This window comes from Nyctereutes procyonoides, unplaced genomic scaffold, assembly GCF_905146905.1.
Source record: "Nyctereutes procyonoides isolate TBG_1078 unplaced genomic scaffold, NYPRO_anot_genome, whole genome shotgun sequence".
Classification (NCBI taxonomy): Eukaryota; Metazoa; Chordata; class Mammalia; order Carnivora; family Canidae; genus Nyctereutes; species Nyctereutes procyonoides.
In genome coordinates, this window is record NW_026575049.1 from 33312610 (window position 1) to 33331485 (window position 18876).

The 18876-nt window shown below is 39.7% G+C and overlaps 1 protein-coding gene across 8 annotated transcripts in view; it reads right to left on the reverse strand.

Moving 5' to 3' along the window:
- Positions 1–18876, reverse strand: part of TCP11L2 (t-complex 11 like 2) — a 43445-nt gene that overhangs the window by 12285 nt on the left and 12284 nt on the right. For 6 of the 8 annotated variants that reach the window (XM_055327922.1, XM_055327921.1, XM_055327920.1 and 3 more), the window contains 5 exons: positions 17247–17438; positions 14452–14587; positions 10751–10871; positions 9490–9710; positions 8320–8456 (listed from right to left, as the gene is read on the reverse strand). In XM_055327922.1, the coding sequence (XP_055183897.1) occupies positions 8320–8456; positions 9490–9710; positions 10751–10871; positions 14452–14587; positions 17247–17403 (772 nt within the window). In that variant the 5' untranslated portion in view covers positions 17404–17438. Of the gene's footprint in view, positions 1–1446; positions 1596–8319; positions 8457–9489; positions 9711–10750; positions 10872–14451; positions 14588–17246; positions 17439–18876 lie in introns of those variants that run through there. The other 2 variants (XM_055327926.1, XM_055327925.1) reach the window with 2 other exon arrangements.

Genomic DNA, 18876 nt, shown 5'->3' on the forward strand with positions numbered 1-18876 from the left:
TTGCACCTGACTTCAACTGTGCATCCAATACATGCTTCTATTTTCCTGCCAGGGAGACTTGGCCTAACCGCCCTGAAACTACCTGGTTCTCTAAATCTAAATCCAACCAGTCCTTACTGGTCTCACCTAAATCCCTCTGCCTGTTGGAAGCCTTCCTTGATCATATGGACTCATTCTTAGCTCTCCTCAGAGCACCTGTCCTTGAATTTTTGATCTGGCTGTCATTTTTCTTAAACAGCTGAACTAAAAAAACAGCTTCTCTATTTTTAAAAAAATTGTTATTAAATATTTCAAGTGCATCCATCTTAATTTCATCTCACTAGTGAGATCACTGAGAGTCTAATCCATGATCTTTATTTTTTCTTTCTTTCCCTCGACTTACTTCATATCACAACTGATAGGTATGTGACATGTGGCTTTGTTTTGGCAGACACATTTGCTTTGGAAAATACTCAGATACCTTTCCAGTGGTACTTGTCATATAGGGGTTGGTCTAAAAGCCTCTGCTCTCTGTGTCTGGCATTAGAGACCTGGTAGGTTTCCAATTCACCATCTCTGGAAGTAACCATGGGCTTAAGGAATGGCTCAAATAGTCTCCTTCAGACTGACAAACTGATTGGTCCTACAGGTCTGCAGCTATCTTTCCCTCGCTACTGTCATCCAATAAAATGTTTGTACTAATGTACACAGTACATGCAAATCAAAACAAAGTGGTTTTTGCAAACTCTTTCACAAAGCAGAGAAGGGAATATTTCTCAATTCATTTTATGAGTTCAGCTTTGCCCTGGTGCCAAACCCAGACAAAGGCATTACAAGAAAATTACAGAGTGATCTTTTCCAAAAAATACAGATGCAAAACTCCTTAAGAAAGCATTAGCAAGGTAAAGTATTAGCAAGATAAAATAATTAACTATGACCAAGGGGTACAATAAACATTTCAGTATTACAAGGTTGGTTTAACATTAGAAACACAGCAACCACTGTAATTCAGCATATTAACACTATAAAAGAGAAAAAAAAAGATCACTCCAATAGATACAGAGAAAGCACATGACCAAATTTAACATGTGGCCTATTTAGATAAAAACTCTCAGCAAATTTCCTTAACACAGAAAAGAACATCTATGAGAAGCTGCAGCTAACATCATACTTAATGGTCAAACAATGGAAAAACTCTTCCCTAGAGTGGCAAGGATCCTCTCTCTCATGACTACTAATGAACATTTGATTGGATGTCTTAGTGCAATAAGGCAAGAAAAAGAAACAAAAGTCACACAGATTTAAATAAAAAAGAAGAAAAAGTAAAACTGTCTTTATTTGCAGGCAAAATTATTGTATACATAGAAAAACCTAAGGAATATTCCAAAAATCTACTAACATTAATAAGTTAATTTAGCAAGTTCTCAGGATGCAAAGCCAATATTTGAAAATCAGTTATATTTCTATATACTAGAAAATAAAACTTTTACAAAATATAATTTATAATAGCATCAAAGAACACAGAACAAATGAGACTAACCTGAACAAAATAAGTACGGAACGGATGGGGGTGCCTGGGTAGCACAGTTGGTTGAGCGTCCAACTCTTGGTTTCAGCTGGTCATGATTTCAGGGTTGTAAGACAGAGCTTTGTGTCAGGCTCTGCACTTAGCACAGAGTCTGCTTAAGTTTCTCTCTCTCCCTTAGCCCCTCCCCACCTTAAATCAATCAATCAATCAATCAATCAATCTTTAAAAAAATTAAGTACAAGACTGGAACACCAAAACTAAAACATATTGCTGAAATAAATTAGATTTTAGTAGTGATATCTAGTTCACAAATTAATAGATTCAGTACTGTGAAGATGTCAATTCAACATAATTCTAATCGCCATCCCACCTGGCTTCTTCTGCAGAAACTAATAAACTAATTAAAAATGCATATGGAGGGATCCCTGGGTGGCGCAGCGGTTTGGCGCCTGCCTTTGGCCCAGGGCGCGATCCTGGAGACCCAGGATCGAATCCCACATCAGGCTCCCGGTGCATGGAGCCTGCTTCTCCCTCTGCCTATGTCTCTGCCTCTCTCTCTCTCTCTGTGACTATCATAAATAAATAAAAAAAAATGTTTAAAAATGCATATGGAAATTCAAAGGACCTAAAAGAGGCAAAACAATTTTGAGTAAGAAGAACAAAGACAGAGACTAACAATACCTGAATTCAAGACTTAGCCTCAATAACCAAGACTGTGTCATATTGGTGAAGACATATAGATGAGAGGATAGAATCGAATCCAATAAAAAAAAAATGAAGTACTGATATGTGCTACAACACAGGTAAATCTTGAAAATATAATAAGTGAAAGAAGCCAGACACAAAAAGCCACACATTGTATGATTTGATTTATATGAAATGTCCCTAACTGGCAAATCCATAGAGACAGAAAGTAGACCAGTGCAAGAGGGTTCTTTCTGGCACAACAGAAATGCTTTATATCTTGTTTGTAGTGGTAGTTACAGGGGCATATTCTTTTGTCAAAACCCACAGAACCATACACTTAAAGTGGGCACATTTTACTGTATGTAGAACATACTTTGATGAAGTTTAAAAGAAAAAAAGGGATATGGGTTACGAGTTGGTCAATTAGGGGATCCCTGGGTGGCGCAGCAGTTTGGCGCCTGCCTTTGGCCCAGGGCGCGATCCTGGAGACCCGGGATCGAATCCCACATCGGGCTTCCGGTGCATGGAGCCTGCTTCTCCCTCTGCCTGTGTCTCTGCCTCTCTCTCTCTGTGACTATCATAAATAAATAAAAATTAAAAAAAAAAAAACGAGTTGGTCAATTAAGTCCCTGAATCTAAACCTAGTAAACACAGATTAAAATCACATAAAGTTTCATCAACACTAAACATACATGTAAATATTTATGTTATGTAAAAGCCACTGGTTGTGCTATTTAGTGCTACAAATAGCATTCAGGGGAATGTCCTGTAAAATCTGTCAGTTTAGTATGAATGAGTTTAGTATTTGAGCCTCCTCAGATGAATGCATCAAGGGTATCCCCATATGGATTATTCAAGGAATACAATTCCCATCTTTGCTGACTTCTAATATGGTAACTAAGCATGAAACCTAGTACTTAAGGATGAACTCTGAGTGACCTCTATAAAGGCAACAACTCCATATCCTGGATCTGGGGGACGGCCTGTACAATTCTGAGCAGACGGTATTCACATAAACTATGAGAATGCTGCAAAATATGTGAATAGGAGATGTGGATGTTGTGCAAAGCTTTAATTGGCTCCCATTTTCAATATTCTAGCAAGTACATTCAGACTAAGTACTCCAATTTCCATTTAGAAGAATATAGTTCCCTTATCCATGACACCTGCTCTACTATGCCTAACAATACCTCACCTCCCTTCTTTTGACACTGATTTTCTTTCCTTTCCTTTTTTTTTTTCTTTTTCTTTTTTTTTATAAGTAGGCTCTATGCCCAACATGGGGCTTGAGCTCATGACCCAAGATCAAGAGTCACATGCTCTACTGACTGAGCCAGCCAGGCACCCCTTGATATGGCTTTCTTCGAGAAATCATTTTCCCTCCTTCCATGTGAATATCAGTTAAGAGGTCCCTGACCATGGGTTGGCCTACCTGAATCATGTGCTCATCAAACTTTCCTGGGATCTGAATGGTGACTATAGCATTCAAGGATGGCCCATTTTAAAGTATGCATTAAGTCTTCTGATGATGGAGCTAGGAACTTTCCCTTATTTTTTCCTGCCCAGATTCCTGATGTTCTCCTGGTTTCTGGCCTTGCTCAGGCTCAGCTATTTTAGCTTTTGTGTGAACTACCCCCGTCCTTCCATTCACTGCCCTTTTTGCTAAATCAGCCAGAGTTGGTTTCTGTTGCTTTCAATACAACCCAGTTGATGAAACACAAAAGTGAAAAATACAAAGAAAGTAGTCAAAACAGCAGCTTGGTTGAATCTTGGCTTGGATGTAGGAGACCTGGCTTCCAGTCCTAGCTCTACTACTTATTAGCTGTGTGACTCTGTGTTTGGGCAGGCCATTGCTGAACATCAGTTTGCTCATCTTCAGCATGTTCCATTAAGTTCTTAAATGCCTTGTGTATCAGGCAAAGAAAATAAAATTGCAGTTTGATGTGTTTCTGAAAAATATTTATGTCCTATAGGATTTTTAAAAGAATCAATGAGTGAAAATATCAGTGAGGGTGACAAAACATGAGAGACAACTAACTCTGGGAAACAAACAAGGGGTAGTGTAAAGGGAGGTGGGTGAGGGGTTGGGGTGACTGGGTGATGGGCACTGAGGGGAGCACTTGGGATGAGCACTGGGTGTTATGCTATATGTTGGCAAATTGAACTCCAATAAAAAATTTTTCAAAAAAGAATCACATGAAATGATGTTCTATAGAGAATATTTTATCAGACATAAGATATTACCTAAATAAATAAAAACCTTCTGAGTATCTTAGAAATTACTTATGCTCTGCACCCCCAAGGGGTAATCTGTTACTCTTTTCACAAGTAATTTAGTTGTTGAACCTGATGTGGTTATCCTATTGATGCTTAGTGTATGTGTCCAATCATTGCCTAAGGCTTTCTTAGGTATACTGTAAATCAGACAATTATATAAAAACTCTGTGTTGGCAAAATAAAATATTTTCTGGAGTCAATTTAGAAATCTAGAGTACTTCTATGTATTAATTTTCCAATAATTATTTTATAAAAAATCATGTACACACAAAAACCCAACCCTTTTGTTCTTCTGCATGTTACTGTGAGGCTCTTATTTTGATATTAGGACACAGTGACCGACTTTTGGCAGAGGGACTTGAGGATATAATTAACAACTGACACACACTCTGATTCCTGGACTCTTGATTTCTCTGGGAACATATTTAGAGCTAGGCAATAATGACCTATATGCACAACTGGATTTATTCTATTCTTAAATCTCTGAAAATATCCAAGTCAATGTGAAAAGTACAAATGAATTGCAGGTCACTAAGCCTAGATTTTAAGACAGAAACAAATCATTTAACATGAACAAAACTGTAATTCAAACCAATATTAAGGAATTTGCTCCTCCATGAGACAAGCTATCTTGATTCAAGACACGGACACATTTGCGCACATGTGTATATACATGTACACAGGCACACAAATGAAACCAACCAATAAAATGCTGGAAAGGAAAACACTGCTACAAACATGGTTACTATAGTGCAGGTTTGAGATTTAGGTTCTACGTAGGGTTCTATTTCCATTAATCCCTCTTTCCCTGAGGAGCTAAAACAATACAGCCCTGAAATCACAGAATTTTTATTGTGGAAGGATCCTCAGATGTCATCTAATCTTATCTTCCACTCAGTGCCACACTCCCTCTGCAGATACCCCAAAGAAAGTCAGTATCTCATCTGAAGACCGGCAGTGTTGTGTAGCAGTTCAATGTACATGCTTTGGGGCAGAGACACGTCTGGTTTATCCAGGCTTTAGCAGTCACCTCAGCTAAGTACCTTAACCTCAATTTCTTCACTTATAAACAGTGAATGATAACAGTGCCAGATTCATAGGGCTTTGTGAGGCTTGAATGGGCTAATAAAGGTAAAATGTTTGGCCATAGTAAGGACTTGGCATATAATAAGTGTTCAATAAAATGACAGCTGGCACTGACTACTAGTAATAGAAATACCCATTCCAAGCTTAAAATAGCTCTTGCTGCTAAAAAGGGTTAAAACTAGCTGCCTGTTATTTTTCTCCATTGGTCCTAGTCTACACTACAGAGCTTAACCCAAAGTCCCTAAACCAATATCAACAGGAGGGCAGTGCTCCTGGCCTATGTGCACCTCCTTATTACCAAGTAGAACGTACATAGCTTCATGGACTGTTCTTCCTATGACCCTCCCTGGACATACTCCAGACTCTTGGAGCCCCTTTAAAAGTGACACCAGTTTGGCTTTGGCTTTGTTTACATAAGGCCACCATACTGACTATCTTGACCGAAAAGCTCAGTCCATGAAGAGTGGGGGTGAAGTGGATGAATCACCCAAACAGTCTTAGAGTGTGCTTAGAGTTAAAGCCCATAAGCTAGTATTAAAAATCTGCCAGTGAGGGAATCAGTAACCCAGCCTTTTGCCAGCTGTGCAAACATCTGGGATCTCAATTCCCTCGCCTGTGAAATAAAGCATATAACAGTACTTAATTAACTAAGTAACTGTGACATTTACTTAACTAAGTAACTGTGACATTTCACTGAAGTACCACGTTCTCTACTCCCAGTCTTTCTTGACCCCTCTCCCAGTCCAGTTTTAATGCCCACTAGTCCATGAACCTGCTCCCATCAGGATTACCAAGGATCCTCATGTAGTCATATCCCATGATCAAACCTTGACTTTCATTTTTCTTGACCACTCAGCCCTTGTCATAGCTGATTACGCCTTCATTCTCCAGTTTGTTCACTTGTCTTGCAGAACATCACCAGCTCCTGGCTTCCTTCACTTCTCTAGCTACTTTCACAGTCACCTTTGCTAGATCTTTCTCCTCTTCTCAAGCTCTAAATGCTCTAGAGTCCCAGGTCATTGTATCTATACTCACTCCCCAGATAATTTAATCTAGTGTAATATTGTGGCTAAGAAAATGAACTTTGTAGCCAGAACACCTGGGGGAGTCCCAGCTCCATAGCTTACAAGTTGTGTCATGGAGACAAGTGATCTAACTAATCTATGCCTCAGGTTCCTCACTCATAAAATGGGGAGTAATTTCCTAAGGTTGTTGCGAAGATCAAATTAGTTAATACAGGTAAAGTACTTACATGTGGTAAGCATTTTATACATGTTAGCTATTATTCTAACATATCTTGGCTTTATCTATCATAAATATACTGATGAATCCTGAATATGTATCCTCAGTATCCACCATCCAACTGTACTCTAGTCTCTTACACCCACAGGCCTATCTGATGTGTCCATGTTGATGCCAAACAAGATCTCAAAGTTCATATATCTAAAACTGAACCCTGATTCCATACCACCTCCCTACTTGCCTTCCCTTGTTGCCCTACCTCACAGACAGCCATCACTATTCACCTTGCTGCTCAGGTGAAAATCTTAGCATCATCCTCTACTCCTCCCTGTTCTCCTTTGTTCAGCTTTTGGTCAATCATTTGATTCAACTTTCAAAATACATCCAGAATCTGGATTCTTTGTACTACTTCCACCCTTGCTAATTTCACTACTTGCTCCCTGGACCATTACTTCTTACTGGAACAACTGCAATACAGCCTACTTGGTGCCCCTGTCTCCCTCTCCAATTTGCTCCTGTTATAATCTGTTCTCTACCCAGAAGCCAGGGTAGTCTTTAAAAATGAAAATCACACGTTGCCCTCCTGCTTAAAACTCTCCAGTGACTTCCCGTCACTCTTGGAATCAACTCTAAAACTCCTCTCATTTCCTAGCAAAGCTCAATAGGATCTTTCTTTTTCTACCACTCAGCCTCGTCTCCTCCCACTCTCTCCCTGCCTACTCCACTCCAGCCACACCGTCTGCCCCGTATCTGTCCAAGTTCCCATGCAAGCTTAGCTTCCAAGCTTTTGTCCCTCTGTCTGGAAAGTTCTTCTCTTACATCTTCACATGCCCCTTCGTCTTTCCTTTGCAAACTCAGCTCAAATGTTACTTCTTAGAGAGGGCTTCCCAGTCTACACTATCTTAAAAAACACGACCTCCCCCACTCCTGCCCCATTGCTCTCTGCCCTTTTTCCTACTTTTCTTCATAGCACTTAACCCATCTGACAATATATGTTATTTGTTTGTTTGCCATGTCTACTAGAATGTCAGCACTCCTCAGGGGTCACAGTATAGTTTGTTCACTACAGTATCCACAGCAACTAAGTAGTCTAGGACATAGCAGGTGCCATATATATATATATTAAAGATTTTATTTATTTATTCATGAGACACAGAGAGGCAGAGACCCAGGCAGAGGGAGAAGCAGGCTCCTCACAGGGAGCCCGATGCAGGACTCGATCCCAGGACCCTGGGATCACACCCTGAGCCAAAGGCAGATGCTCAATTGCTGAGCCACCCAGGCGTTCCACAAATATAAATTTTTTAATACATGAAGAAATGAATAGTGCTTTGCACAATTCTTGGAACACAACAGATAGCTTAAATCTGTGATGTTGATTTTAGAAGTTAAAAAATGTTAATGTTAAAAAATGTTAAACAGAAAAGCCAAAATCCTCTAGTGATACTCCTTAAGATGTCAAAAACATAAACATCATATTTCCATTTAATTTCAATATATACACATTATATTGTACTTACTTGGAGTTTCTTCTAAAATTTCTTGGAACTTGGTTCTCTCGTAATCCACCAGCTGGCGTTGAAGGTGTGGTCTAAGACTCCTAATTGTAAAATTGACCATGTCCATTTTCATGAGGTCCAGGACATGAAATATTTGTCTAAAAATTTTAGAATTAAAATAGTTAGAGTGGTGTTTAATGACTGAAATTCATTAATTGTGATCTATTTGACAGGCTGGAAAAGATAAACATCCCCAAATAGTTTTGAAATTCCAATTGCCATTGGCAAGGTCACTTTTTTCTATCTTTCTTTTTTTTTTTTTTTTTAAAGATTTTATTTATTGGTTCATGAAAGACATAGAGAAAGAGGCAGAGACATAAGCAGAGGAAGAAGCAGGCTCCCTGTAGGGAGCCCAATGTGGAACTCAATCCCAGGACCCGGACCATGCCCTGAGCCAAAGGCAGATGCTCAACCACTGAACCACCCAGGCGTCCCAGCAAGGTCACTTTTAATAGAAGGCATTACATGTGCATTCCAAAGGTATTCTTCACAGATCTCAAGAGTATTTGCTTGAGCAAATACAATACCACCAGCTGATCCATTACACCCAGCCGTAAACTGATAGACACTAAGAAGGATAAACAATGAGTCTTAATGAGGCAAAAAAGATTCAAAAAGGAATTTTCATTTGAAAGCCCTTAAATTTTAAGGAGTCTGAACAAAGTATATATGGTTTCTATTCCTACTGGAATGGGGGCGGGTGGAGAGAAAAGAAAAAAACGTACAGGGCACTGAGGCACAGAGGAAAAATACTTCAGTTTTGCTTATCTGGTTTTCTTCTAAGATCAAGGATTCCTTTGAAAGACTAGTTATTATTCTGTGTTGCTCAATTCCCACACTTCCCTATTGTGTGTGTGTGTGTGTGTGTGTGTGTGTGTGTTTTAAAGATTTATTTATTTATTTGAGATAGAAAGAACATGAGCAGGAGGGGCAGGAGAAAAGATAATCTCAAGCAGACTCTGCACTGAGCCCAGGGCCCAATTTGGGGCTTGATCTCAGGATCCTGAGATCACAACCTGAGCCAAAACCAAGAGTCAGCACTTAACCAACTGCACCACCCAGGCACCACCTACCCACCCATCTTCCCTTTTGAATGAACTCAAAGATACTGCAAGCAGTGTAAGTGCTAACCTCAGCACCTCCACAATGTTGCTGGTCGCCTTTAGCTCTCTGATATCGTCATCTCGAACGGGAGCACACAGCTTTCCCATCGTACTGATGACATAGTTGGCCAGGCCCTGGATGTCGACAGCACTGTGCTCAGCCTGCTGCCTAATGAGGTCTGTGTCCAAAACTTCACAGATCTGGTTGCGAAGTCGGTTGCCACCAGGAGTCAGAAAAGAGAGGAGAATCTACACAGGGAAAGGAAAGAGAAGTTAACAGCATCGTTATGTGGATAAGGGTTGTCATTTTTTTACTTCCAGATGACTAATCTCCTTGTCCATATTTTAATGCCCTGGATGCCACAGAAGCTTTCACTGTCTGGTGGTGGGTCAGAGTGGGCACTCTAGTGTCTCAACTCTAAAAAGAAAGCTCTATCTTCTGAATTAAAGCCTCCACCCCAACCCATGGGAAGTTACTGAAACTACCAAAATGAGAACTGGCAAGGAAGCAGTATTACTGAAATAACTTCAAATAGTTTACAGATAAACCATGCAAAGAGAGAACAAGTTGCAGATCATGGCTGCATAAGGACCCTTTAAAGAAGAGCAAATGGAAATACCCTATGGGCTCCATTAGTGTATTTTCTATGTAAAAATATTATATATTATATAAGCAACCTCTCCTGAGTATTCACCACACAGCAGACACTGTGCTTACACACACCACACATGGTTGGGAGTACAAGCTCTGAGCCAGAGCACCTCAGCTCAAATTCCTCTCCACTCCTCAAAGCTGTGTGACCCTGCATAAGGGAACTCTATTTCTTTTTTATTCAGTAAAAATAACAGAAGTAACTACCTCACAGCATTATGGTAACAATAATGAATAATCTAGTGTTTGGCATAGAGCAAGTACTTTGTGAATGTCAGTTAAAACTGTAACTGTCATATTTAATTCTTATGATTACCCTGCAAGTACTCAGGACACAAAAAGTCATGGAGGGAAAGCTTTTGTTAGACAACCTGTCACTAAACCAGGCTGTCTGGCTCCTGAGTCTGTGCTTTTAACTACTGTGACCACTACTCTGTGTGCTAAACATTGCCCTGTGCTCCTTCCATTGCCGTATTTCCCTAGCTCCCACCCCACCCAAGGAAGTGCATTTCAGAAAACACTCTTCCAGTGATTGAATTTACTCAGTTTTCCAAAAAGAATCCCCAATACTCTTTAAAGGACATAAAAACAGCCTCTGGGGGAAAAAAACTTACTAATCAATACAATATTAACTTGCCTCTCTGATTTCTTCAAACAGTTTGATGGCATGTTCATACTCGGGAGGCTCAGCATTCAGTTCTGACTCCAGGACGTCCCAGAAAGCCCGGTGGACAATGTGTTTTACTCGACTGGCTAAGCTACAGGAAGGAAATGAGTTGTTTTTAAAAATAAGCATTATCTTTCCTGATTATAAAAGAAACATGCTCATTGCAGAAATCTTAGAAAATGCAGAAAAAAAAACCCAGAAAAATGGCCCATAATCTCATTTTTAATCTTTTGACATATTTCCCTTGTTCAAAGTATTGTTTTAATATAGTTGAGAATAATCAACTAATTTTGGTTAATATTCTGTCCTAAGAGATTCCCCCCACACTTTAAAAATGCTTCCTTGCTATAGCTTCAATAAATTCATAAAATACTGTCTTAAGGAGATTCCATAATTTACTCAGCTACTCTTTAAATCCTTAGACTTGTTTTAGATTTGTGGGGATGAGACAGCAAAGTTGCTCTTTCCTCAACAGCTAAAGTTTCATTGCACAGAAAAGAACAGACTGACCTGAAGGAGACATGCATGTGAATTGCTGCCAACCGCAGTTTAGATGTCCCATTTAAAGTTAGCCAGACCAAAATGCTGAAATAGGAACTTTACTAGGAAGAGCTCACAATAGAATAGGTGGCCACTTTGCTTCACCCCTTATGTCAATGCCCTAAAATAGATGCATATTTAAATATGCATCCCTACTGAACTTCTATATTTGGCAACAGTTTTAAGAAAAGCACATATTTCCCTGCACGGCACTCGCTTATGAGTCTCCAACCCCTACAGCGCATACATCTCTCCCAGGCAGAGGCCATAACTTCTCTTTTAAGTACCTGCCACTATACCCAACACACTACCTGGCATACATGAATGTTTGATGAATGCACAGTGAATGAATTAATAATTTGATAGTTAAGCACATCCTTTTAGAATATAAATAGCTAAACATACAACAATGCTATGAGAAATTAAAATTAGCTTTCTAAGGAGTGTGAGTTAAAATTGTTTCTGTATCTGCAAATGCTATATTCTACCCAGCAACTTTAAATGTTAAAACTTATTCTAGTAGCCTGACTAGATTTATTCAACGTAAATGCTATTTCTAATGTTGACCCTCTTGAGCAGCTATAGAACAATTAGAAAGGCAAACACTGCTAGGATGGACTTTCACCCTTACTTTACAAGCCTCATGTAGTTGGCTTTAATGGATCAATGGCTCATAATATGCTATTGCATTTTTAAATAAAGGTAATGGTCCTAAGCTTGCACTCTGCTTTCCTTGCTCACATTTTCCAGCTATGGCAGAAAATGAAGGAAGGAGGCATTCCTATTTTCCATAGTATCAAAATACTTATGTTCAAGGTACTCAGATACCTATGAACATGCATTTCAAGTGAGTATTTTAGTCCCTATCATATCCTTGGGGAATGTGAGGTTCAGAAATGGACTCAGCAGAGCCAGGATTCAAACCCAGAGCCTGCCTGATCCTAAAGCACAGTGCTTCACTAATGCCTATATCTGCAACTTTTGAATTTAAAGTATAAATACTCCCAAATTGTCTTTTGCTATACTTCATAAAACACACTAATTTTAACTTCGAACATTCATTTTCATTAGTCAGACAAAAATGTTTCTAAGGCATCCAATATGTGCCAGGCCCTGTTTTAGGTGCTGTGGTTACTATAGTAAAAAGAAAAGTATCTGCTCTCAAAAAGCTTATTTGTTAGCCGGGACAGAAAGACAAAACCAAAACACATTAAAAATGAATAAGGCAATTTCAGAACCATGAGGAAGACAGAACAAGACAGTGTGGTAGATAGTGATGGGGAAGCTGCTAACTTCACTGGTGGTTGAAGAAAACTTCTTTAACACAGTGACCTTTGAGTTGAGACTTGAAGGAGGAACAAACAAGCAGCCAGTGAAAATCTAAGGGAACAACATTGAAAAAGCAGAAAGGAGGACAAAGTCCTTACACAGGATCAAGCTGGTATACTCCAAGGTCAGCATAGAAGCCAGAGCACCTGAGGCATAGCAAGCAGGAGGGAAAAAAGAGACACAGTTGGGAGTAGGGCCTTGCTGCCTAGGGGTTTGAGTTCTTATTCTAAGTGTAATAGAAAACCATTAAAGGAGTTTAAGCAAAGAAATGACCTACTCTGATTAACCCTTTCGAAAGATCACTCTGGCTACCATGTGGATATGGAGGATGGACCATGGGAACCAAAGATGGAGCCAGGACAACCTGCTAGGACTTCAGAGTCGAGGTCAGAAATGATGGTGGCTGGGCCTAAGAGTGTAGTAGTAGAGCCGGTATAAAGAATTGTGGTGAAATGCAGTTACCATAGAAAACCAAACAGATACACCTATTTTGGCCAGTAATCTGGCCAGTAATTTGGCCAGTAAATTAAAAAATATTAATGATTATTATGAATAATAACCTCAAGAGGGGACTATGATCCATATTTCGAAGAAGGAAAATTATGATGTTGCTATTTTCCTGCTTTAAAACAAATAAACAAAAAAAAAAACCAAAAAAAACAAACATAAAAGCTCTAAATAGGATCAAATATTATATGCTGTCTTAATTGATAGAGGAAATACCTCTATATTTATTTTTTTATTTTACTTTATTTTTTTTAGGATTTATTTATTTATTTATTTATTTAGAGAGAGAGAGAGAGAGAGAGGCAGAGACACAGGCAGAGGGAGAAGCAGGCCCCATGCAGGAAGCCCAACGTGGGACTCGATCCTGGGTCTCCAGGATCATACCCTGGGCTGCAGGCGGCGCTAAACCACTGTGCCACCGGGGCTGCCCCTGCCTCTAAATTTATAAATGACACTGTGAGGTTGAAGATTCAGTGTCATTATTCATGAGCTAACTATGCCTGTAAAGGTGATTTATGTGTAGTTATGACCTCAAATCTTTTCTCCTCTTTGTCCGAGGGGATTTATAAGCCACCAAAGTCAGAGAGGCTGAGGCAGGATATAAGAGCATGGCTCTAACTAGAGGTCTCAGGGTTGGGAGGGTTGGGGCCGGGGACAGTGAGGTTAACCAGGGGTGCCCATGTAGTTGTAATTCCTATTTTCAGATGTTTCTGAGTCACCTATTCTTAGGACTTTGGCAGCTCAGCTACATTTATTTATCTTTCATAACTTGAATATCAGTTTTTAAGAAGTCGATCTGCAAACTTTCTTGAGCATGTACTATATGTCAGGCATTCTGCTAGGCAATGGAGATAGAGCAGCAAACAATATAGACATAGTTCCTCCATTAATGGTGCTTTGGTCACATAATAAAGACAGATACTGAACATAAAATTATAAGCCTTCTTAGCAAAAAGGGACAATAGGAGTATTTAGGAAGGGGATTTAATGTAAACTAGTATGCTCCGATATGTCAGGAAAAGCTTCCTCAGGAAGTGACATTTAAGCTAAGTTCTAAAGATTATGGGTAACGTGTACCCTAGAAGAATGGTTTTAAAAACAAGTATAAGATTCTGTTAGAGAACTAACCAATTTTTATTCCCAGTGGCTATTATACGAGACTTCTAGGAATCCGTGTGAACGTGTGTGTGTGTGTGTGTGTGTGTGTGTGAGAGAGAGAGAGAGAGAGAGAGACAGACAGACAGACAGACAGACTCCGCAGCTTGGTTTACATATAACAAAGACCTCTGGGTTACCTGTTCTCAGGGAGGGCATCTTGTTTCAATTGAAAATTCTCATTTACAGCAATTTCATGAGCAAGTGTCATGTTTGATAAGTTCCTTGCTGCAGCCATCACTTCGTCAAATGTTACGACCCTGGGAGGGCTTGTTGCTGAAAGAAAAACAAGCCTCAGTTCATGTCATGGAGGAAAGGCTACCATCGAATGAAGCCTCCCGAAGCAAACAGAGTTTAAGTTATTCTAATATATACATTCAGAGTTTTACAAGTTAAGACGACCATATACTAAATTAGGTAGATTTCCCTGCTAATTACTTAAGACTTCAAAAATTCAAGAACTCCTTTGATAGTTTCAGTTACTGTATTAATAATAAATTCTCAAATGTTTTATTTATTTTTTTAAAGATTTTATTTATTTACTCATGAATGACAGAGAGAGAGAGACAGACAGACAGAGAGAGAAGCAGGCTCCATGCAGGAAGCCTGATGCGGGACTCGATCCCGGGTCTCCAGAATCACACTCTGGGCTGCAGGCGGCACTAAACAGCTACGCCACCGTGACTGCCCAATTTCTCAAATGTTTTAGAAATTATCTTATTAACATAAGCTATCATAAGTTACTTTTCTTTTATTAAATCATGTCACATTTTAGTACCTCTTGGTATCTGCACTTATTACACAATAATATGCAGGAACTTGGTAAGACTACTTTTATTCTGTCATTTGTAACTTCCATTAATTTAAGCAGACTCAAGATGAAATAACTGATTTTTTTAAAACTATACCTTCTAAAAGTATAGGCAGTATAGCATAATGTTTAGGTTTAATTCCAATTTCTGCTGCTGGTAGATATTATTTGACTTCACTATGGCATAACTTACCTCCTCAGGGCTGTCTTGAAGTAATTAAGTAAAGTAATTTAAGTAAAAAAGAACAAAGTGAGAACTTCATAAATGTAGATAATTAAAATAAAATTAATCTGGTAAACTGGATAATCTACTCAGTAGGAAGTAGTAAATAAAGAATTATTCTAATTACTTTTTAAAAAAGACTGTATTTATTTATTCATGAGAGACACAGAGAGAGAGGCAGAGACACAGGCAGAGGGAAAAGCAGGCTCCCTGAAGGGAGCCCGATGTGAGTCTCAATCCCAGGACCCCGGGATCATGACCTGAACCAAAGGCAGATGCTCAACCACTGAGTCACTCAGGTGTCCCTATTCTAATTACCCCTAAAGATTATTCTAAAAAATTATTCTAATTCTAACAAGTTAAAATCTTTTAAAAATCACTATTGGAATTCTTAGCTTCAATTAATTAAAATCATTGCCTCAAACAACAGTACTGGCTGGCAATATTTTGCTACCTAAAATGATTTTTTAAAGAAGCAGAGGAGAAAGAGAAGGAAGAGGAAGACCATCTAGAAGAGGAGGGGGAGAAAGAGGGAAAAACGGTGATACATGGAATTAGTGAAACTTCCCCTCTTTAGGATGCCTGTGTCCCCTGTTAGAGACACCAACCTCATATGTAGTATAAAGAGTGAGAAAAAGCACAGAAAGCTAGGTGGCTGCTAGTCAGTTCTTTTCTCAATTCTCTGTGCCATTAAGATTCTTTCAAGAGGGACTCCTGGGTGGCTCAGTGGTCCCCTTTTCATGTTTTAAATGTATATCATGGGTAAATGTTTTAGTCATAATCCTTTTTTTAAGAGTTGTTTATTTATTGGAGCGAGGGGTGTAGGAGTGGGCAGAGGGAGAGAAAATCCTGAAACAGACTCCTCGCGGAGTATGGAGCTCAACAGGGCACAAGCCCCAGGATCCTGAGATCATGACCTGAGCCCAAATCAAGAGTTGGCTGCTTAACTGACAGAGCCACCCAGGCCCACCATGTTTTAGTCATAATTCTAAGTGAGAAGAGTCTATACATATATACATACATATGTCAACATGAAGAATGAATATGGCAAAGTACCACCAGCTTTCATCTTTGGGTGATACTATAGGCAAAATTTTCTTTTCTCTATACTTACATAAATTTCCAAATTTTAAAGAATGAGATTATATAGATTTAAAATAAACATAAATGAACAAACTTTTTGAAGTATACATTTGATTATATTAAACATTAGTTGCTTCTTTCTGCATTTGCTTTGTCTAAGGTGTTATATTTCCTATATAAAATGTCAATTAAAAAGCTTAAAATAAAAAGACCAAACATACTTGCTTTACATATCTCTAGCTTCCACACACAAAAAAGGGAAAAGACATCTCCCTCATTATGGCCACCTTTTAAAATCTCACACCGCTGGTGTAGTAATTCTCTTTGTGGGCAATTTTCTAGGGTGATTTGCACAACAGGTTTTGAAATCAGCAGGAAACCCTTTAGATTATTTCACTTCCTGCCTGACCCTTGAATTGGGGCAAGCTTCCTTCCATGTAAATCAGCAATTATCAGAAAAGACCAATTTGAATTTATCCTAGAATATGGCCCAAGAAGTGATCTCAAGAGGGAATGACTTTCCACTACTTGAGAGAAAAGACAGATGGGGTTTAAGGCCTGATTTATAGTAAAACTAAAGCAGATCAGAGACAGTAATGCAAATTAAAATGGGCAGATAGAAAAAAATAATAAAAAAAATAAAATGGGCAGATTGTAAACTTTAGTGGCTACTTATTCCTGTCTTTGCAGTGCTATTATGGTACATCTAGAAAGGAGGGATAGTTTGTACTTTGCTCTCATTTTTGAGTTTTAAAATCTAACACACATGCCTAGAATCACCCTCTCCCCCCGAACGCCCTGCTCCCCCATCAGCTTACAAGCAGGAGAGCTGGATTTGCTGGAAGAGTCGCTTGTAAAGCTCTGCCTGGAGCACTCATAGTCACTGAGTGAAGCCATGCTTTCGGAAAACCGGGAAGAGTCTGAATCGCTTGGCTGGTCCTCGCCCACACACTGCTTCTCACCATTGAAGGGCATTCTGTGTCACTGGAGTGTGGGCAAAGAGATAGCACCTGCAGACAAACAGACCCTGCGTCAGCGCTCTGTGGTACTTCACTGGCATCACAGATGCTTCTTTTAGTGTAGACAGCTTTGCCCACATATGTCAGTGTTGGAAAGGCCCTAGAAGATAACCTCATCTTTCCCATAGCAGTCAGGCTATTACCAGGCCTTCAAGACTACCTCCCAGAAAAGAGACTCCATCGCCCTAAGTGTGAACTTAGGGACATACACAGTGTGAACATGGAACAGCTCTCACAATAACAGATCCTTTAAAACTGTGCAAAAGACACACAGTCTCTCTGTTCCTAGGTTTCTAAAACATGGAAAGGGATGTTGACAATGGGGCCTAAGGCCAGACTGCCTAGGTTAGAAGCTCATGTTGTCTTTTGCCATGTGACTTGAGACAAAAGTCACTAAACCACCTACTTCATGAGTCAAACTGGGCTGAAAGACTAAACTTGCAGGGTTGCTTGAAGATTAAATAGGCTTAATTTTATTAAAGTGCTTAGCACCAAAATGTTAGCTATTTTTTTTTAAAGATTTTTACCTATTTATTCATGAGAGATGCGGGGGGTGCAGAGGGAGAAGCAGGCTCCATGCAGGATGCCCAACGTGGGACTCGATCCCGGGTCTCCAGGATCCCGCCCTGGGCTGAATGTGGCCCTAAAACACTGAGTCACCAGGGCTGCCCAAATGTTAGCTATTATTACTGTTCCTATGGCTTTGTTTTAAGTAAAATAGTTTTGAAATCAGCCTCTTTAATTCCTCGTGAGCCTCTTGGGAAAGGAGAAGACTAACTAAAATCTCTGGCTGGCAAGTCTTCAGGTTCTTCTCCATTTTCCTGTGAACTGTCATGATATAAAGAGTAAAGCCTGACACTGGGTTTGCACTTGACAGCTGACTTGGTACCACTATCACCCAATGAACAAACAGGCACCAAAGATCCTAATTCATGGGTCAGAGATGGGCTCTGGGGACAATGGGACTTACTATGCCATAAAACCAGTCCCTTGACTTTATCTACATCCAGTGCTGTATCTGAGACATTAGACTGCCTCCCAGGTATGGGCCCAGTCACCTTCTAGAAAGGAGATCCTGAGCACAGGATGTCCCTGCCTGAGCCCATGAGCCTCAGCCAAGGCCCAAGAGAGAACTGGTGTGGTGTTAGCTGACACTGAGGGGAACCTGGGCCTGAGGAGGAGGGCACCTCAAATCCTGAACAAACAATAATGACAGAAGAATTCATGGAGTCTCTTTAAACCTGAGCCAGTCCATGCAATGAAATATACAGATCTTTCAAAGCTACAAACACTTGAAAACACAGCTATGCATAGTATGTCTAGAACTCCTGCGCAGTCTCTTCAATGATTCCTTTCATTTTTATTGAGCGCCTACTATGCAGCAGCACCAGGAAAGATAACAGTGAACAAGAGAGACAGGGCGCTACAC